The 23,434-nt window shown below is 34.3% G+C and overlaps 1 protein-coding gene across 3 annotated transcripts in view; it reads right to left on the minus strand.

Annotated features, from left to right (window-relative positions):
* Positions 1-23,434, minus strand: part of Lim1 (LIM homeobox 1) — a 260,036-nt gene that overhangs the window by 35,147 nt on the left and 201,455 nt on the right. For all 3 annotated transcript variants that reach the window (XM_081768751.1, XM_081768750.1, XM_081768752.1), the window contains exon 4: positions 10,066-10,336. In XM_081768751.1, coding sequence (XP_081624877.1) covers positions 10,066-10,336 — 271 coding nt within the window. The remainder of the gene's footprint in view (positions 1-10,065; positions 10,337-23,434) is intronic.

Raw genomic sequence — 23,434 nt, forward strand, 5'->3', positions numbered from 1 at the left:
TTATTTTCATTAATCATTCGTCCCCTTTAGTCTAAACAGAATTAACTATTAGACATAAAACTAGAGATAGTTCATTTCAGTTTCATCTAATAACCTTGTGACTGATTTTGTTTTTAGAGAAATCAAATGAAGGACGAAAATAACTGTAAATTTCTAATAAAAGTAGCAGCACTGTTCTCATAACCTTGTGACTGATTTTGTATTTTAAAAAATGAAATGAAGGGCGAAAGTAACTGAAATTTTAAATTTTACTAATAAAAGTCGCAGCACCGCTCTTGTCAGTAGACGATCTTTGAGTGTGTATTCACCGAATTGGAAACATATCCGGGCGGAATCACTCAACAGTTGTTTCATTAGCTCCTATTTGCTTTGTCTTGTTCGTAATAAACAGGGTATATTACATTTTCTTTATGTCGACACTTTTTTAGTCGAACAACATGTGGAAAAATATTTAGTTTTTATCTTATTAGTTGAGTTTAGGAAAAGGGGGCAGAGATACAAGCCTGTGGTCGTAATCTTCCTTCCAAGATTTTAGGAAAAGAAAAACTATAGGTTTTCCCATTCTTTTTTTCTCTCTGTCTTTTATTTTACTTTTTATTTCTTCTTTTATACTCATTCCCCCTCCCTTTATACTTCTTCATCATCAGAGACAATCTTTCTTCTCGTCAGCCCGAGAGATGACGCCACCCGTCCTTTGGTTCTGGTCCATCCCATTTCAATGAGGCGCACTTCTCGCCCTAATGAGTAGCGGGGCTACAGTAATGACATCGGAGACTTACCAAAAGCCTCGCCGTGCTAAAAGTCCTTCTAGCATCTCTCAGCCCCACAGCGACACAACTTCTAAACACTATTCACAGAAAATGTTCTCTGTCTCTGTCTCTCCCACACGCATACGTATTATATACACATACACACACAGTTAATTCATCTCTGGCTCCTGTTAAAACATAGATCAGTTTTCACTTTGAGATCATGTGATGAACTTAATTCCGGACTCGTTGCTGCTACGATTCCGAGTCCATGTGATTCCGCTGAACTGAGGCAGCAAACATAGCTACTGAAAGCTCTCTAGTGAAAGCCGACTAACTACACAGTTCAAAGATGTGTGACCAGCATATGTCTACAATCGGCATAATTTTCAGAAATTAATTCACTTTTTATAGTTCAGCGTCCCATGTTTGTATTCCAAGGCTACGGGAGACGGTGGTGATAATAATTAACGAAATGATTGAAGGAAGAAAGTGGTATAACTACAAGAAAATGAACACACATAGTCCACCACAAAACTCACTTGGCACTAGCTGGAATCGAATCGGGACCAATGCACCCGAGGTGAGCGCTCCATTACTGAGCCACCGCGACACTGAGATTAATTGAAGTAGCTCGCAAACTGCCTCTGTACACTGAGGAAAATCCATTATCCGGACAGCGGTATATTGTACAAATATCCGGTATCCATATGTTTACTGCGGAAATTTGTGCGAATCATACGCTATCCATATGCTACATACGTACTACCCCTTTCCCGCTGAGGTGTTTTATCATGTCGCTTCAGGATGTCTGACATATAATAGCCTTCCGTATATTGCATACGTATTTGTATGTTTCATACGTCAGCTATATGTTATATACGTCCATCTGTATGTGAGATCCTTATCGCCTGTATACAGTTCTTTATTTCATACGGAAAATACGTTTATTCGGTACACTTATACGGAAAGTACGTATAAAACATACGTTTTCAGTTATACGCTCGCTGCTGGATGTTACATAAGGTTATACGTTAAGTCCATAAACTACAGGATTTACGCACGTAACCTACGTTTTTACGTACGCCACGTATGTTTTTTTTCTCAGTGTAAACGATGTGGGGCTACTCCAAACTTCTGGTGTCCCGGTAACGCATGCAAGGACTTTATATTATAATCAGAAGCAAGACCCTTTTATTTTTTATATATTTTATATTTTATTTTTTTTCAATATGAATGATTTATTAATTACACTGCATTCATATACATTATTATAAGATAAAGTTTTATGACAACATTCTAGTAATAACGTTCTAGCAATAGTAGTTTCCCCGTGCCAATGTTTTATGGCAAAGTTCTAGTAGCACTGGTTCACCATCCCCATGATATAAAGTATTATGGTAACGTTCTAGAAGCACTGGTTTCCCCGCTCTCATTAGATGAAGCTTATGAAAACATTCTAGAAGCATTAGTTTCTTCATTCGCATGGAATAAAGTTTTATAACAACATTCTAGCAGCACTGGTTTTCCCCTTCTCATGAGACAGAGATTAATGACAACATTCTAGCAGCAACACTGGTTTCCAGTTTCCATGAGATAAAGTTTCATGTCAATATATTAATAATAGCAACAGTATTTGCTTCTTTGTTCCCATGAGATAAATTTTTGTGGCAACATTCTAGCAGTATCAATGGTTTCCCTGTTCAAATGAGATAAAGTTATATGTGAACAATTTATCAGCACTTATTTGACCGTTCCCATGAGATAAAGTTTTACGTCAACATTCTAGCAATACTACTTTCTCCATTTCCGTGAGATAACCAAAGTCAAAGAGTTCTTGGTCTGGTTAGTACTTAGATCGGCGACTATTCGAAAAATAAAAAAAAATAAAAACATGGTCCAACATCGTGAGAACATTTGGAGGGCTTTGGATGAAAGAGACAGAATTCCGGTCAAGAAGATAACCAACAAAGGAGAGATAAGACTCAAAGTGCACTGACAACATTTCTCAATTTCAAAATCGCCACTTGATTAGCTAAGGACCTTTCGAGGTTTGTTTCAGGAAGCTTAAATTTATAACAGAAATTTAAGTGCCTATTATAGCCTACAGGATGGATATTAAAGAATGTTCCCTAAACTTGCGAAAACAAAGACAGACTAAGAGTTTTCGAAAATAAAATCGAAGAAAATATTTGAAACAAGGGCAGATGTACAAGCCGATGAATGGTTATGAATCCATACTCCATAATACGCAAGCCTATTGGTTGGTTGGATCAGAGTTTAGCGTCCCTTTTAGCACCGACGTTATACAAATCGTAGACCTACAACCTAACGTGAGTTCCGCATCATATGGGCTCCACCAGGAATCGAACTCGGAAATTCGCGCTAAAAGCGTGCATAGTGTATATAGCCTATCCTTACACGAGAAGCTTCTCACAATACATGCTGGTCACATACATCAGATTAAGCCCTCGTACTATGAGCAGGACACATCACTCTTATAACAAATAGCCCAGGATGTGGAAATGTTTAAAAATTAATTGATCTTCCGTAAATTGATTTCTCATAACTTCAAAAAGTATTACAACTAATCTTGTAGCGATTCGGTTTATCTTGTCAGAAGTTCCAACACTTTTATTTTATGTTTGTGAAATAATATTCTCACATACTGTACTCTGTCCTTTGTGTAACAACGATTCTATGAACGACGGAATCTACTATTTAAAACGGGAATCACTCGTTACTTCGATTTTTATCCAAGATTTTGTAGTCCTATTAGATTTTGAACATGACAATTCCGTATACTAGTGGCGAACCCACTGGTCATTAGGTTACATGGTTACCTTTAGAGATTTTTTCTTTATGTTGCACCACGTCTATTTTATATACCGTATAGTATAATGAAAATCTAACTTGGGAAACCCACGTTAAAGAAATAATAGTAAAATTAAATTCCAGACTTTATGCACTCAGGATACTAAAAGAAACGTTAAATACTAAAGCTTTGATCCAAGTATACTACGGGCTTATACACCCTATACTAAATTACGGCATCATTTTCTGGGGCAAATCTTCAAGCAGCAAAGCAGTCTTCATGAAACAGAAGCAAGCAATACGGATAATATTTGGTCTACACATGAGAACATCATGCAAAGAAAAATTTAAACAGCACCACATCCTTACCCTACCATCTATTTATGTATATGAAACTGCAATCTATGCAGCTAAACTGAAAGATGGAACCCAAATAAATCACGTATATAATACCAGACAACAAAATGAAAGACGACAATATTTTACAACACTAACATTAGTTCAGGAAGGCCCAAGCCATATGGGAGTACAAATTTACAATAAGCTGCCCAGAGAAATAAAAAATGAAGAAAATATAAATGTTTTTAAAAAGAAACTCAAGAGATTCCTGGTGGATAAAGTATATTACAGAGTAACAGATTATCTTTACAATAATGTATATTAAATAGTAGTAACATATTTCTTTTTCTAAGTGTATTTACTGTAAGAAAGAGGACTGTCTGAACCCTCCAAATACCAAATGTATATTGGTTTTAAATGGAGTAAATAAATACAAATACAAATATAAAGTATCCAAACATATTTAAGATCTTCAACGGTTCAATATCACAGTTTAATCTCGTTCCAAAATCACAGTTCTTTCTATTACAGTTCCTTTCTCTCCCTCTCTCTTGCTCTCACTCAACATTCCCAGATGATTAAAATTTAGGGGAAATTTGCAGCTTTACACAAACTCAGCTGTTTAAATGTTAATGATTCATTACATGTTGTGTTAGACAGAGGGAAACAGAGATAGACTGAGGAAAGAAAATTATTATTAATGAGAAATAACAGTTGACTACTAAATTTTTCATCGTGATTTTTTTTTAATACTCATATTTCAAATTTTCAAGCTTGACGGAGTTTTATATGAAGATTTTTTTTTTTTAAATGAATCTTTGATTCTGTCTTTATACCAATATGAAAGTGACAATTACTGCGGTACCGTTGTGATTTCGACTTAACTATTATTGCATAGTGATGGTTGTTATACGTTATACAAAGAAAGATTTACACAGAGCACTATATCATAAAGGACTGCTTTGAAACTTTGTTTAAAAATTAATCAGTTGAAAATACCTCAAAAGATGATTTTAGATTATTTAACACCGTAATGAGTGGTTTTCCTTCATTTATACTTGAATTCTGTCAATTCACATTGTCATTGTTTTACTAAAATGTATTTTCATAGAGCTCTTTCACATCAAATTTTACGTTGACAATAACCTCATTTAAAGAATGGGCCTAAAACATTTCCCTAGGGCAGACTTGCAACTTTTATGATAAGAATTAACTATTAATTAATCAGATAGTAGAACTGACCGCATATCCAAAATATAGAGATTTTAAGGATATGAAATTGAAATAAGGTACCATTCTTGGAAAACAAATTGAGACATTGAACATAGGTTTATTCAAATTTCAATTGCCAATCTTAATCTGTTCTGAGACATGCAAGAAAAAAATTTCCCGATTATGCTCTCTAAAATGGATTAAGTTGAGCTATTTATCGAGATAATAAAATCGTCGGACTGAATGACGAGCTAAAACAGTTTTATTTTTCATTTTTTTCTGTAAGGAGAGGACAGGAAAACGTCGCGAGGTTACAGACTAAGTAGACATTAGGCCTATAACAAGAATTTTAGAAATGACCCCCCCCCAAAAAAAATCAAAAGATTGCGATCTTTACCAAGAATTTTAGGAATTATCAAAAAAAATCAAAAGATTGCGATCTTGGCCAACAATTAGTTTTTGGATCAGGGTCCACAAAATTTTTGAACGGCCCCTAAATCGAGTTTTCGTATTTTCTACGGAATAAGCATATCATACTGAGTTAAGTTATAGTTTGGGTTTGGCTACACTATATGTAGTTCTCTAGATATAAGACCTACAACAAAATTTTTGATTAAAATATATTGGATCTTTTGATCCAAAAATATGAATTCCAATATATATTTGCTGAACTTCAGAAACGAGGCTATATGAGATGTGAACGTACAATTTAAGGTGAAATTCGAACCACCGTAGTGTATTCAAATTTCAAGGCTCTCCCACCGAGAATCGAACTCAGGACCCTGTGTAACAAAAGGGTGTCTTAACTATTAGACCAGTGTGGAGCTGTTTCTAATGTGTGTTCAGAATGAAAAAAAGTCCCTTCTTCTGAAAGATCTAAAAGGAGCAGGCGCGCACCCAGAATTTTTTGCTGGGGGTGGGGGGTGGTAATATTACAAGCCACCACTATGTCTACGTAGTATTGAACGGGTATTATTCTGCATCCGAAAAGACGATAAATAATTGTAAAATACCTCCATCTTTATTTTCAGAAAAAGAAGATTTTGGAACTAGAATGTTTTTATAGGAGAAAGAGTACAGATGAAGTGTAAGATCAAATTTTCATGCTACATCAATCATTTCTCTGTTAACCAATTATAGTTTTATTGAGAAGTGCACAAATGTGTGTTAAGTTAGGGAGTTTTTGGGGAGTCTGGACCCGCTGGACCCCCGTAGATGCGCCCCTGGAAAGGAGCATTAACATTTTCAAAGTACAATCTCTTGCTAAGTCAACACGTCTTTTTTCATTTTATTTTATTATTATTTTTTACAAAAATTATATTAATATATCTTGTAAAATTTCTGAAGTAAAATGATACGTAACTCTGTAACTTTTACTTCTGCCGAAAATTCAGCAAAATTTAACAGTGACATTATGACAGTAAGATTGACATTGATGTGCCGTAAGTTTAAATAAAACTATATTTTACTTTTAAAAAAAATAAAAATACGTAGAACAATCTTAATATTGTTGTTTATTTGTTTCAATGCCAATTTTTAATAAAATAAAATTGAAAAGACACAGAAAATTCGATGAATAACCTTAACAACTGCAAATACGCATATGGCAATTGATTTGGAGTTTATAAAGGGTACAAAAGGGAAAGAGATTCTTGATATGGATGAACAGCCAGATCAAATTGCCTAACTGACTGACTGTCTGACTGACTGATGGTTTGATTTAATGATTGATTGGTTTTGAGCTTGCCATTGATTAATCAGCTGAATAATTATCATTCTTGTCAACTTCATCCATTTATCCTTTTATATGATGCTTGATTTTATCTTGGCTGGATGGGCTTTGTTTTTTTAACTCGTATTTCGGAGGGTTTTTTTAAATCATCGAATATCTATACATTCTTACAGATCATTAATCATTTCCAATTAAATATCATATTAAGACTTTTTCGTTTTAATTAAACTTTCTGAGTAGATGCGAGTGAAAGAGTAATAAAATCTCAAAATAAGAGAAATCAGTAATCAAATACTTCTCAAACTGTTTTGTAGTTTTATTTTAAAATTATAATATATATTTACCTAATAAGTGTAACTTAAACTGAAATTCGTAGCATGGCTTTCCTTAACTTTATGTCGTAGTTTTTAGAAAAACAGTCTTACTTGTAAACCTACAAATTTTGATACTGTACGGTAACTATCCCACCAATATTAAGGTACTGGTATTAAGCTATTCGTTAATAATGGCACTAACATGACAACAAAAGATGACTATGGTTAATGAAATACACTTTTAAATCATGATAAACTCTTTAGGGTCTTATGCAGAATCAGAGCCGTAACTTGTAGGAGAGCGTGGAGGGCAACTGTTCTCCCAGGAAAGCTCCCCTCCGGGGGCCCACTTTAAGAAATATTTTTTAAACTCCTTTATACGATACGAAAATGAACTTATAAATGATGCATCAAACAGGTTCACTACATTACATAAACAAAACAGCTCACTAAAAGGTAAATAAAACAAAAATAAACTGTGGGCCCATTTCAGTAAAAAAGGGTCTACTATTAGGGGCCCTAGAAATAATATATATTCGTATGGCTTTAAGATTTGTCAATATTGTCTCCTTAATTAATTTGTCATGTATGGAACGGGCCCAGGGGTGTAACTAACGGCCACGCAGACCTTGCCGTGCAGGAGGGAGCACAGACTCCGGGGGCGGGGGCATAAAGAGTAAGAGAAAGATGGAAAGAGTGGACCCAAGAATTAGAAAAAAAACTTTTTATAGGGGACCCAAATACGTGTATTAATACTTGCCCCTCCCCACTCAGAAATAAATCTAAGTTACGGCGCTGTACAGAATCGTTTCTAGTTTTGTATTAACAGTGTGATTAACGCGTCATGCTAACTTCCGTATTTAGTAACACGTAAGTGAGGTTAACAACGATTTATATCGAGAAAAAGGCCAACCATATCTTTAGTAGAAATCAAGTTAAAAGTGTCCTATATTGACTGCAAAGGACTCATAAAGCCTGGGCTCTCTGCACCAATCACAGAACTGCTTTGCCTCACTTGTGATGCATCGAAAAGAATTAGGCTCGATTCGTGGAGCTGCCTTCCGAACGCACACTTGAGAAAACGTGAGACAACAGAAGTACCAAACTTAGAAGACATGGCGAACAAGAGACTCCCCCCCCCCAAAAAAAAAGAAAAAGAAAACACTTTAAAAACTATAACACGAAAACAAACAATTATGCGAATCTAACAGTAACAATAGCATAAATATAAAACAACGACACGACAATAGCAACAAAATAAAACAGCGATAATCTGACATTTTACCTTCAGGAGATGTTCTCCGTAAAGCACGAGGAACAAGACGGGCAAAATTTCATAGGTGGGGGTTGGCAAGCAAATGGGACACACCCTCGCGTTCTATTGAATGCTGAAATTGGTAGATCTAGGTCAAGCTTCACGACTCGTTGCGATCATTATATTCTCTTTCATATGGATTTATCCCATTGTGTTTGGACAAACCCTGTAGAAAAGTCATGGTTGGCCTGTTTCGAAAATAAATATTTCTTAACTTCACTTAATGTGTTACTAAATACGGAAGTTAGCATCACATGTTAGTCAAGCTCTTAATACAACGTTAACAACAATTCTGCATAACCCTTTAACTTTAAATTGTATTTATCTATAAATACTATGTAAGGACAAGACAAATTACAATCGATAGATTACATCGACCTCAACAAAAGGCGCTATGAGTTATGCACTAAATACGTTAAAAAAAAAAGAACTACTCTGTTAACAGTAGCAGATTACATCTATTTTTGCTTGTATTCTCGAAACGATGAAACACATATTCCTTACAGTGACACACATGCAATGCTTGTAAAATGTCTGCAAGTTACTGTTAGTAGAATTTGAATCATCAACGTTGTTATTACGACACTTTCAAAAGTTAGCATGAAAGACACAGTAAAGAGTAATTTACAAAGAAGTTATCCGCTTGGAATAAAGTCCATGTTCTCTCTTCTATCGTTTTCCTTACTTGCATCATACTTTGTATTAGATCCCTTTGAACGTAATTTCTTCTTAAATGTTCTAAGAGGTCTCATTTCCTCTTTTCATTAGCTTTAATATTTTCTTCAATCCCCTATTAAATATTTCATCATTGTTCTCCTTTCTAATAATTTTATCCAGTCTTCTCCATATTCACATTGCCGAAATCAAACTTTTTATCTCGTAATGTTCACGTTTCTGTATTATTACTCACATATTTATTATTATTTTTCAACGCGGTCTTACATAGATACATAGTTTAGTAGGAATAAACCTACTTATCATAAATTACTTGGAATGATACGGAAAAATAGAAGGGTTAGGTTTTGAACCAGTTAAATCTCGATTGCATGACTAAGCGGTGTTTTCTGGATCAATGTTTTGAGTTTTAAACCCGGTAGGGATGTTTGCCTCCGCTCCGAATACTGGTTCAAATCGCACTTATTAAAGCAACAGATACAGCCTCATATGACCTCGGTCAAGCTCTTCTCAATCAATCAATCTATACTGCGTGTTAGCCGAGTTGATGTTTCGCGTGAAACAATGAGGTTGCGACGCACTGTTGCCAAACTTTCGGTGAGAAACTTTCTTTTCAGCAGGCGAATGTTGGAACATACTATCTTACTAAGAACATAAATGTTAGGCGAGTCAGATTCCCGCATCTTAGCATTGGGAACGTCACTAAAAGCGGATTGCCCGATTTGAGAGGAGCGCTCATGATCAATTGTCAATTCCGTTGGCACGGACAATAGACTATATCATTACATGATATCGCAGAAGCTGATTTAGTTGGGCCATTCTGTACATGCATATATACAAAAATAAATAAATGAATAAAAAGTACCATTACTATATAGCTTATGTAATATGTAAATAAAAAGAGATTCTGCAAACCTGGTTGTGAAAAGCCTAGAGGTTGTCCGGGTCCTGGTTGCTGAGCTGGCCCAGGGAAAAATTCGTGGAACCCTTGACCAGCATAACCGAATTCCGCAAATTTACCGTCGGCAAAATACGGGAATCCTGGTCCTGGACCTTCTTCCAGACTGGGGCTCATGTTCATCGGAAAGCCCCTCATTTTACGTGAACTTCCGAAGAATGGCCCCCGACCCATCGACGTTAACTGTTTTAATCTTCGCTCTTTACTTCGTTTATTTTGGAACCACACCTAGAAGAGAAAGAAAGAAGAAAAGGGTATTGTGAGCATTTGTTACATTGATTTAAACAATAATACCACTTAAAAAAGTATTTTTAATAACTTTTGTTAGACAGCAGTCCGCTCGAGTCTTCTTGTATAGATAGTGTGTTTCAAATCATAACATTAACTTAATATGAGAGTTAATATAATTAATTATGGTATAATTACAAAAGGTATTGATACACCTTATGGGCTTACTTATGGATTTATGGACACTGAAAAAGTACTAAGGAAGCACATCTGTAAAATTACAAATACCAGAAAAACTTGTCGTGACACGATTTCATCTGTTTAAAACTATAAGTATATTACCCTATATACTAATCAAGGAGACCGGTAGATCACTGGTAGAGCGCTTTACCTGTGGTGTGTGGGATCCCTGATTCGATACTAGCTAAACCTGCGCTGTCTACTCAGCGCGTTGTTCTGTTATGATCATGAATCTCCTTTCCACTGTGCATTTCTCCTTACTCACACAAGTAAAGGATAGGATACTCACATAGGAAGTGAATTACTATGCATTGATGTTGAAGTGAGTTCGTCGCAAATTTGTAGAAGTAACACGATATGATGTGGAAATATTTTTTTTTTTTCTAATGAATTTATATCCGTCCGAGTACGCCTCTTTGCGTCTCTCGAGGTCTTTGAAGTTGCCAGTATGCAATAGGTTTTGCCATTCAGATTTAAGCAATGCGCCTGTATTGTCCGTCAACCCGCCATACGCAACTTTCCTACTGGCTGCCTAACACTGTAGCCTCGGCCTACAACAATGCTAATCTTATGGGGTCAAAAAGGCCCCTAAAATGTTGAATAGAACAATAACGACACGGTTTTTGAAAATTTGAATGAGAACTGGACAATCTACACAAAATTTGGAAACGACCAATGAAAACGGTACGCTTCTAGCACTTGTGAATTTCGAGATTTCGTTCTGGAAAGGATTGCGGACAAACATATAAACCTATCATTTTAATACATAGGCACACATGAATTTTGAGGATAATCTTGGGCGAACTTTGGACTTGTAATGAAAGATTCAAATTCTATGTATGAATAGCTGTTGAATAATTAGCATTAATTAAGAATGATATATGTATCACCCAGGTTCCTTTATCAATGTTTGTACCCAAATGAACACAAAAGTCCTCATAGCACATCACAAGGTCTAGTGACTGATTTTAAAATGGCAAATTTTCGGAGTATAAGTTATATATGAAATGCAAACAGAATAGCTATACTTGTGACCTAACTAATGTAACCGAAATAATAGTACACAATTAATTAACTTATTAGACAAAAAGCATTCTATTAAAAATTAACTCGTGTAAAAAAAAATAGGCCGCCTTGTTTTTATAACATGCAAATAATTTCCTTAATTAAAAAAAGTAATTAAATATCACATAAATAGTTTAAGATATTTAATAGTTAAATAGCGTTGCATATATAGTTTAAGCCAAAACTATCAGATCATATAAAGATATAAAAGACGAGTGTTTAGGGTATAACGAAAGTTTAACTTTTGACTTTACTTATATGATCGTTTTACAACAAGAAATAGGGTCTATTTAGAATGCACCATGTACTGAGATAATAGACTATGGCTATAATGTATTAACCCATAACTGCCCGAATTAATTTTTTTCCTGATTTTATAATATTTTCAGTTACGTTTGTTCCATATAATCGTAGTAAATGTGAAAATAACGAAATTTTTGTTGTTATTGTTGTAATGTGTTCACTGTGAGCCGTGTCACAAAATTCCACACACAAAATCTCCCAGGCATAAAAAAAAGGTTATCCCTATTTGCGTGTCCATATGGACACACTGGGAAGTTATGGGTTAAATTGCAAGATATTCATTCGAATCATATTTATAATTAGAGTATACTGCGCAATAACTTGCGTATCTTTAAACATTGATAAATACTATTTCATTGCATTTACGATTACTTTATCAATTTATAGTTTTATGCTATAAATCATGTAACACTAATATAGTGTTGGAAATCTAAAACTTGGATGAACTAGTGTTGTTCGCGAGATTTTGAAAGTTTCTCGTCTCGTCTCGTTTACGAGACGAGAATTGCAATGTTTCTCATCTCGTCTCGAATTTGAAGAGGTACTTCTTGTCTCGATTCTTGTCAAGCGGGTAAGATAGAGTGTATACTAGCGGTGTAGCGTGCTGCTCTACTTAGGGGAAGCTGTTGTTATTAAAAGCATTATTGCAAATATCTTGCATTATTCTTAAATCAATATTGTATTATTTATACGGGGGCCACGGTGACTCACTGGCACAACGTTCACTTCTAGTGCGTGCAGTCCCTGTTTCGATCCCAGTTTCCATCAAGTCAAGCATTGTGGTGGACAAACACCGTGTGCATGAGTTTAATCAAGTTCTCCCTTTCCTTCCACTTCGTTCACTCTCATCATCTTCTTTAGCCTACAGTGGAACAAAATCCGCTATCCGGACACCGGTATATTGTATAGATATATGGAATCCATAAGTTTACAACAGAAATCTGTACGGAGCATACGTTATCCATATCCTATATACATGTACCGCCTTTTTCCCGCTTAGATGTACATTATGCCGCTATAGGATGTCTTGAAATCTAACAGTCATTTGTATATTACATACATATACTATGTTTCATACGTCAGCTATATGTTAATACGTCTATCTGTATGTGAGATCCAGACCGCCTATATACAGTTCTCTCGTTCGTACGTAAAGTATGTTTATTCGGAACACTTATATGGAAAGTATTATAAAACAAACGTTTTCAGCTATATATTTGCTGCACGTATTAGCTATATCCGCTATCTAAAAACTACAGGATTTACGCATGTAACCTACGTTTTTACGTCGCTACATATGTCTTTTTTCTCCGTGTACCAACTCAACTCTGGGGGCGTAAAAACTGAAAGATTTCATTTTTGCATTAATCTTGATCTACCATTCATTTTACTCAGAGGAAGCGGCACTTCTACAGGATTCATTGTCGCTACATCCCTGGTATAGATAGGGAAAAATAATAATGTGACCTCACACAATTTAAAAAAAAGAATTGCATTCGGACTTTACAACATTTCTAAATTTTCCTCCTTAAACAATTTGTAATGGGCCTATAACTAACACACACTCACAATTTCCTAAATTCTCTTCTATTGTTCTTTCTTTCTTCTGAATTATGTACAATTTCTTGTACAAATGTTCAATATTTTTTTAAAAAAAATTATTATTACCATATAGTGTTCCCGGTATTTAATTCTGCTTGCATTTTCTGTGCCTTTTCTTACACAGAGCATGGAAAAATGCAAATAAAATACATCATCACATTGTACTTTAACACTATTCATATATATATAATAATAATAGTCTATTTTTTACTTTATTTGTTTCGATTTATTTCTTCTGTGGGTTTCAATTGTTATGTTTTCATACTGTACGCTTTCATTATATATATATATATATATATTAATAAAACAACAAGCCATCTATAATGCTATTGGTTTATATTTAATATCGTAAGCAATAACCAATATTTTTTCTCCTCCCACCTATGTGTAAAGAAGTAAAAAATTACATTTTTACATTTTCTCAAATATATAAATGTGTGTTCTTTTTCCTATATATATGTATACTGTTGTCGTGTCATATTGAAGTTCTTTATATATATATATATATATATAAAGAACTTTAATATGACACGACAACAGTATTATTCTGTGCTCAATAAAACAATGATTTTTCTGTTTTTTTAAAAACTTTTTTTAAATATATATGATTTATGTATACATTTTTTTTTCAAAATCACGTCATCAAAGTTGTACATTAAGTTCATTATATGATTGGCTGTTAGGAAGTTTTTATTAGATATAAAAAATTACAAATATGTTTAAACCAATTACGTTGCTAGCTACTTTTTTCCTTTTGTATTTTTTTAATTTTTATTGTCTGTTTCTCTACTGTACAAGAACGCCATCTGTTCTAATAAAAGTTAAGTTACGAATGTGTACCTTGAAATCAAAACTATGTCTTTTAATCTGTTTATTTCTGCAGAAACAAATATAATTAAATATTATAAATGAAATGATTTAGTCTCAATTTCATGTTAAGATTGCATACGATTACAAAATAGAATATTTCAAGGGAAGTAAAAAAATAAAATTAAACAAAATGAACGTAATTGAATAATTTGGAAGAATGGTGTGTTTGCACTGTTAAAAATACTGTCTTAAATCTGAGAAACCGTTTCCTGTCTGTGCATCGAGAACATATTTTCTTAGAAATAAGAGTTTGAAAATCTCATTAATGAGAAATGAAGAAAAGTAGATGAGGCTGTATAAGGCGAAACGAGAAAATATACTGTTTCTTGCCTTATGAATGGGAATTGCCAAATTTCATTTCTGAGAAATTGTTGTCTCGGTGCACAGATAAGAAATGGTTTCTAAAATTTAAGAAACGATTTTAAAAAGTGTGCATTCTTAAAGATTTGAACAGTATTCTTATTTATAAATCTCACGAAACTGGCTTCCCTGATTCTTACTCTGGTTTCCCAGTTTGATCAGAAAATGGTAACTATCCTAGACAAATAATAATAAAGAAAAAATTATTTTAAAAAAGTAAGAAAGAAACTTTTACATATTTGAGGCGTTCTCTGCAATAGGAAATTGTGTCCATAAACTGTTTTGAAAGAAGATGTTTTTGTTTTCAGACAGGTTCTGATCGTATCAGGTGTTAATGTCAATGTGTCAACTATTTCAATCAGTGGTGGATCTAGAAGTTAAAAATGGGGGAGGGGGCATCCAGAATTCAGACTACACAGAGAAAAATCCGTTCTCCGGACAGCGGTATATTGTACAAACATACGGTATCCTCTTGCTTACTATAGAAATCAGTACGGAGCATACGTTATCCGTATGCTATATAGGCACTGCCCTTAGATGTTATATCATGCCGTTGCAGGATGTATGGCATCTAACAGTTTTCCGTATATTACAAACATATATGTATGTTACCTTCGTCAGCTATAAGTTATATACGTCCATTTGTATGTGAGATCCTGACCGCCTATATTGTTTCATATGGAAAGTACATATAGATGGAACACTTATACGGAAAATATTATAAAACATGCGGTTTCAGTTATACGTCTGTTGTACGTTAAGTCCAAAAACTACAGGAATTACGCATGTAACCTATCTTTTTAAGTACGCCACCTACAATTTTTTTTCTCAGTGTATGATAGATACCTATATCATGAGTTTATAATTTTTTATGAGACCTGCAGAAGTTTTCAACTTAACTCCCTCCCGATGGATATTAGATCCCCTATGACTAGGTTGGACATTGACATTGTGGACCTCAAGTATTGTTCTACATATTGGATAAGAGAATTTTTTTTTTTAATTTCAACGCTTACTATAAACTTTCAAAAATATATAAATAATAGTTTCAATTATTTTCATTACTCAAATTACTGGCGGCGGGGGGGGGCATAGAACCCCCGGCCCCGAACTAGATCCGCCACTGATTTCAATGTATCTTGGTAATTGGTCAGTAGAATCGTTTCTCTCTTACGATATCTACAGATCTATTAGTATGCATTTAAAGAACTTCCAATAAATAAGATCAAATACTCTGCTTTTTTTTTAAAAAAAAAACGTACTTTTCAAAGTTACTTAAAACGGTAAATTTATGTAATTTTTAATTTGCAAATTAAATATTCGGACCATTGTATTTTTTTACTGAAGTGAGTTCAGCCGAACTCATCCAATCGGGATCAAACCTGTATAATGATGGACCTTGATCCGTTTCATTAAAATGTGAAATATTACCTTCTCTAGGCTTTGATTTTCCGAGTGAAGTACTATTAAGTTTGTAAATAATTGGACATAACAGAAAACATTACAAATACCAAGGTATCTTGGAGAAGAAAAGTAAAAACCTACTGAAAAATTACTTTTTTTTACGCTTGTGCGCATTTCACTTGCATTATTATTATTATTATTATTATTATTATTATTATTATTATTATTATTATTATTATTATTATTATTATTATTATTATTATTATTATTATTAAATCGACTGCTGACCATAATTAAAAGGTTGGTTAATATACTCGGGTTACCCTTGTCAGCCAGGTTCGACCTCGGATATGATGATTATTGCTGCGTTTACCAACATCACGAGGACAACTTATAATCATTATCATCAAAGAATGTTATCATTATTTGAAAATCACTTGTAAGTCGAGAAGTATTCAATAAGGATACTGCGATAGTTTCATTATTATTATTATTATTGTAAGTAAGAAAATAACTCAATAATAATAAACAATACAATTTAGGAAAGTAAACCGTTTAGTATTTACAAAATACTATTCCATGAACTGAAAGTTGATACGAAAACTTTTGGCGTACTGGAAAAATCTATGAAGTGATAAACAGCACTTATTTTTCTGCTCTGTAAGAGAAGACTTGTTGTAGTTAACAGTTTGTTAGTAAATATTTGGTGTTCTTTATGGTCTCCAAATTGTTAAGATTTTTTTTTTTTTTTTAATGCAATAAGGAGCATAGTTAAGATTTTTCCTCTAGAAATTTTCTTGTTTTCCCCTGTCTATTCTATCTTCCACTGTATATTCTAACACATCCCTAATCAAATATCTTAACCCAATCTTTCGAAAGTTTAGGGTTTAAAAAAAATTGTATGTCACACAGAAATCCTGTAAGTCTAGACTTTATAGTACACATTTTTATTTCTACCTAGAAACCTTTAATAGTTATGCTAAGGGACAGCGTTTATAGTCTTTGAAGGAGGTGTTTCGAGATCCCTTTAAACGCTGTTAGCCACAAGGGGGCTGCGTTGTTGCCACGTCTTTGTACACATTCACATCAGTTTATGCACGGAAGGAGCGACTAATCATTCAGTCGCGCGTGTTAAGCCACATCCATTTACCACATAGCAGCGTCGCATAACGATCCTTGTTTCATTTACCTATAGTTCATACGCCATCAATTGTCTCCCTCGTTTTAGTTTAGAAAAGACAAAAGCGAAACTTATTTTCAAAAGGGAGCATTTCTTGCTTTACTTTTTTTTAATTCACTCAAATTCTGAATCTTCGGGTTTCTGAATCTCTGGGATGAGCGCGTTCGTGGGTTTTCTCGGAGAACTCCCGTTTCCTGTTCCTCCCATTTTTCATTCCACCAATTCTTCCATCATCATTCACTTACTTTAATCGTCGTCTCCCTGAGACGAAATGACATAATCGTGGGACATTTAAACTCAAACATTTCAATAGATTTTGTTGCTATCAAATGGGAATATGTCTACCCCGTTCATTCACTTCTACTGCAAAATTGTAATTGTGGAAGATTTCATTTCAAAGGTCCAGAAACCGTGGATTTTGCTACAAAAAAAATCCCTTTTGAAAATAAGCTCCTCAAATGTTGAGAGACTGTACTAGTGAAAGCTTCCACGGCAACAACAATGCTCAATCAGTGTTCGTAGGTTGACTTAAGAAAATTTCCCTCGGCTGACTCAAAGTTTTCCCTTTTCTTATCAAATTTTTCCTGGTTTGTTGAGTGTCCAATTCCTATGACAGAAGTTATATAAGATTAATTTAGCTATATTAAGGAAGTTCCAAACACATTTGTTTATTATTCATTTTTGCTTTTTGCTTCTATTTTTTTTATTTTTTCCTTCACATTTCTTTTACAAAAATACATACAAATACACCAAGCTAACAATGGGTATAAATTATGTTACTTTGATCAGACACACACACATACACAAGCTATTGCTTGTATTGGTTTATTTCTAAAGAACAAATAAAAACTTAAGCATTTATATTAATCAATCAGGCAGCGCAAGAATTTGCCTGGATCTTCGCTTCTTGTCGGAGAAATTCCCTTTTTCCCTTTTTGCTAAATTTACCTACGAAATTTCCCTAGATTAGGGAAATTTCCCTCAAACTACGAACACTGTGCTCAATTTTAACCTAACCTAATCTAATGGTGGTGTGTCGTCAGTCCAAAAAGAAAACGTTGGGAAGCGCAGAAAAAACATTTCTTACTTTTCTTTTTCTCCTTTTTTTTTCAGTTTCTGCTGACATTTTTTCCGTATTAAAAATCTACTTTATTAAAGAATTGGTGCAGGGATACGACAAGTTAATACAGTTTGAAGTTAATGTATGATGTTAGGAATCAAGCATTGAACGTGAATCACAAAAGCAGACAGACTATTTCTTGGGTTGGACGTCAGAACTTACTATTACTTATTGGCTATAATGAGAGCAAGAAAATTTATTTATTTATTTTTTAATGCAATAATCAAAGCGAAAAAGAGATCGTGCCATTGCGCCAAATGTATATATAGAGAAATAATAGTAAACTCCATTGTAGCAAGAAATTCCCACAGAATATTGAAAACAATCAATAGTTAATGTGTTCCTTTTCTGTTATATGTATTTCACATAGAATATAGACAAGTTGATCTTTTCTCTCCTTCGATTTGGTATTACATTCTTTTAGTATTCATTCGCCCAGAATTACAATAAGAAGTTTAGAAGAACGTTGTTAAAGGGGGAGTTGATATCGCAGAAATCCACGCAACAACTTTAACGTCGATAATATCATGGGGGAGGGATTGAAGCCCCTTTCTAACAACATCTGTAGGGGAAAGAACAAATTGTTTTGGCCTGCTTTGATAACTGATCCATCTCTCTCTTTCCTATTTTTTTTCTCTCTCTCTCTCTTTCATTCTCTATATTTCTCATGCTATAATACATACATGCATGTGAATATGTGTGAGTCAGCATCTAACATTCAACAACCTATGACTAAAAAAGAGAAAAAACAAATCAATTGCGTTTCTCGTACATAAATATTGATTTTCCTTTCGCTCTAACACGATTGTTCAAGAAATGCTTCACAAAACAGATCAATTACTGCAAAAAGAATCACAGACAAAAAGGAAAACGTGTAAGTGATCAATATATAGGGTTACCAGATTTCTTCTTTTACCCGAACATGTTCTCTTTTTCGGGACTCTAATAATTGTCCGGGTGTTTTTTTAATGAGGAAATGTCCTCTTTTTTCGAGCCTCCAATAATTGTCTGGGTGGGTTTTAAAAATGGGGAAATGTTTTTTTATCGGGCCTCCATTAATTGTATAAGAGAGTTTTAAAAAATGGGGAATGTCCTTTTTTCGGGCCTACAACAATTGTACAGATGGGTTTTTAAAATGTGGAAATTTCCTGTTTTTCGGGTCTCCAACAATTGTCCGTTTTTTTTTTTTGTTTTTTTTTTTTTTTTTTTTTTTGAATGGGGAATGTCCTATTTCTCGGTCTTCCAATAATTGTCCGGTTTAAAAAAAAAATGGAGAAAATATCCTCTTCTCGAACCTCCAATAATTGTCCGTGTAGGTTTTTAAAAATGTGGATATGTCCTCTTTTCTGAGGCTCCGATAATTGTCTGGATGGGTTTGTAAATGGGAAAATGTGCTCTTTTTCGGGCCTCCAATAATTGTCCGGGTAGGATTTTAAAAAATAGGGAAATATAATCTTTTTGGAGCCTCCGATAATTGTCCAGGTGGGTTTTTAAAAATAAAGAAAATATCCTCTTTTCGAGCCTCCAATAGTTGTCCGGGTGGGTTTTTAAAAATGTGGATATGTCCTCTTTTCCGAGCCTTTGATAATTGTCTTTTTTTTTTTTTTTTTAATGGGGAAATGTTCTCTTTTGAGGAGGGACGAATACACACAACTACTTAAACTTCAAAATTCCCAATATAATATTTGCATTTAATTATTTTCCCAATATAATATTTGCATTTAATTATCAATATTTTTCTGTGTTCTTCTATAGAAATATAACACATCTAGCTGCAAGCACAAAGGAAACATCTTTCGTAATTGGTATTGTAGAAATTTAGCTATATAAATTATATTTTTGTAGCTAAGCCATTAAAAGATTTGTCAAATGATTTTGTGCAATCAAAAATTTATTATTATTATTATTATTATTATTATTATTATTATTATTATTATTATTATTATTATTATTATTATTATTATTATTATTATTATTATTATTATTTTGTCATACAATAACCATGTCAAGAAGGAACGATGGTTCAGCCCACAAGAAAACACGTGATGCCAAATAGGGACGTACGCAGGGGGTGGATCATGGGATCTGCAGACACCGCACGAAATCTCAACTTTTTTATAAATTTAGTTAAATTTTAGGGGTGATTTTACAGATTTTAATATAATTTATCCTTATATTGAATTTTGACCCTCGAAAAGCTGACGCCCAGGAAATAAATTCCTGTGTACGTGCCTGGTGCCAAGTGAACATAGATTGATCATAAGCTCTATGTAAATTAATGACTTTTTTTTTTTTTTTTAGTTCTTCCATTTCCTCTCAAAAACTCTCTCGTGGTTAAATTATTAATATATTTTGCTTCGTACGGAAGATCCATGTTCGGAATGTGGTGAATGCACCTGTGATACACAGATTGTACTTCATTAACCGTAGACCGATGTCTTCATACGAAACTGGTGTTACAAAGGGTGTTGATGCCTCTTCGTAATTCTCACTTCCATTTTTTTTTTTTTTTTTTTTTTAAATACTGAGTAACTTAAAGGGTTGCCCTTAACTTGATTCCAATCAACCGACAAATCATGGTTTTATACTCCCCACACTGTAGTTAGGATAATATCTGTGATATTGAAATAAGTAAAGACCTCCTCAAAACACCAGAACGTGGAATTTTGTCAGCATTACTTGTCTGTCCTTAATGAGTGCACTCTTTTACCTTATAGCAATGATATTCATCCTTTTAATTCGGTTACTCCTGACGGTACTTTTCCATTCAGGAGTGTTTTCCCAGACTGAGCTATCCCCTAGCACAAATTATGGGTACCTACATGAAAAATAAATTATAGAATTTATTACGCTATACATAGGAAAATCATTCCGTTCATTTAGCGAACTATTTACAGTTAGCTTGGAATAAGTATTTTGCTCTATGGAAACTTGAAGTACTATTAAATCTATTGAAACTTAAAATACTAGTAAATTTCAACTACTTCCGGTTTCAGAGGTGGTGATATGTTCTCGTGAGACGCTGAACCGATTGCAAAACAGGCTGTCGCTATCTATTATAGTATAATGAAGGTAAACATTGAAACCGGAAATGGGTTATTTCTACCATTTCCGGTTTGAATAGAGGCTTAGCTTAGGATATGAAAGCTATTCTTGGGACGCTAAACCGATTCGCAATATCTTTTACTGTTTTTGATCTATGGAAATAAGCACTGAAACCAGAAGTAGTAGTAAACTTCAATCACTTCCGGTTTTGGTAAAGTACTGCGGATGGGGATAATATATGTTTCCTTGAGACGCTGAATCGATTGTAAGAAAAAAACACTTAATGTATTATGTATATATACTTTTACGTACCCCTGGTTGAAGAACATTTCATATAGGGCAGAGCAGGATATTAAATTAAAAGATTTAACTAGGAATGCAATGGATGTACCCGATTGCAATGAAATGAGCTGAGCGAGCTTAAACTACGTAATCATTCCTGGCCATTATGCAATAATAAATGCCATTTTTAATTGTTGCCAAAAAAATCGCGTGAAAACTTTTTCCCCATGTTAAGTCTATGCAAGCGTTTTTCGGTGATTATTCCTCGATGGTACATCGGATTTTTGATTTCGACCTATGTTGTCACTCAGCACGACATACTCTATCAGCGTGCTAAGTTTGGTTGAGATCGGCCAAACGGTCTAGGAGGAAGCGTTTTTCGGTCATTATTCCTCGATGGTACATCGGATTTTTGATTTCGACCTATGTTGTCACTCAGCACGACATACTCTATCAGCGTGCTAAGTTTGGTTGAGATCGGCCAAACGGTCTAGGAGGAAGCGTTTTTCGGTCATTATTCCTCGATGGTACATCGGATTTTTGATTTCGACCTATGTTGTCACTCAGCACGACATACTCTATCAGCGTGCTAAGTTTGGTTGAGATCGGCCAAACGGTCTAGGAGGAGTTCGCGGACAACCAAACGGCTAACCCGAGTATAAGAGCTTCGCTCGCTCAGCTCAATTATGTTCCATAAACAAGATCCTCGAAGAAAAAACAGTTGCAATTTCTATTGGTTGAATAATAGTTGATTGCTTGGTTGATGTTTTACGTCTTTTCTCAGGTCTGGAATTCGTACCTGCAACTTAATTTGGACTCCACAAGCCTCACTGGAAATTTAATCCTAGAGTCTCGCACGAAAGCCAAGAACGCAATCCACATAGTCACGTGGGAGAGACCTCTTCAAAATAAATAAAAGTTAACAATAATGTTGCTACGAGAAAATTAAAGCATTAACATTTTCGTTCCTCCTTGCTGCTTCTGATTAATACACAACCGCATATGTGTGTGTATGTTTGTGATATGGAGGGTTGTTTTCTCTCCTCCCTCGCTCCCTCCCACACCTTTTGTGACCAGGACCCTTGTTCCAATCTTGATATATAGAGTGGCGTTCAGTTTATGAGCTGTTGCATTTCCATGAAGTGGTTTACGCGTGTTCTTCATCTAAGGTTCTCCACACTCACCCGAGGCTTGACGTTTCGAAAAGGTCTGCGTTCCGTTTCGTTAACTTGAAAACCGAGAACAGCCAGCACGTTACGTCATGTTATTAAAAAAAGGAAAGAAAGAAAAAAATCAAGGCGGATTGGATGGCATGTCAAGATTCTTTCGTAGTTACACATCTGAAGTTCTTGTAACTTTCTGAATATATATCGTGAGACATTTTCCTATAGTACACTAGCTGAATTACCGAGCGTTGCCGAGGAATAAAGAAATAAAATAAAAATATTCTAAATAGACTATATGGTATCTTCCCTATACTTACCTAAAAATATGTCAAGATGATGTGGGTTCAGCTTAATATATAATTCTAATTCTTAAATAGGTTACGGTTTCTTTTCTACAATTATTTACATGAATGCTTAGCCGACGATGTGGCTTCAGCTAATTGAGCTATGGACAAGACCAT

Source organism: Thermobia domestica, chromosome 8 (assembly GCF_964235325.1).
Source record: "Thermobia domestica chromosome 8, izTheDome1.hap1.1, whole genome shotgun sequence".
Lineage (NCBI taxonomy): Eukaryota > Metazoa > Arthropoda > Insecta > Zygentoma > Lepismatidae > Thermobia > Thermobia domestica.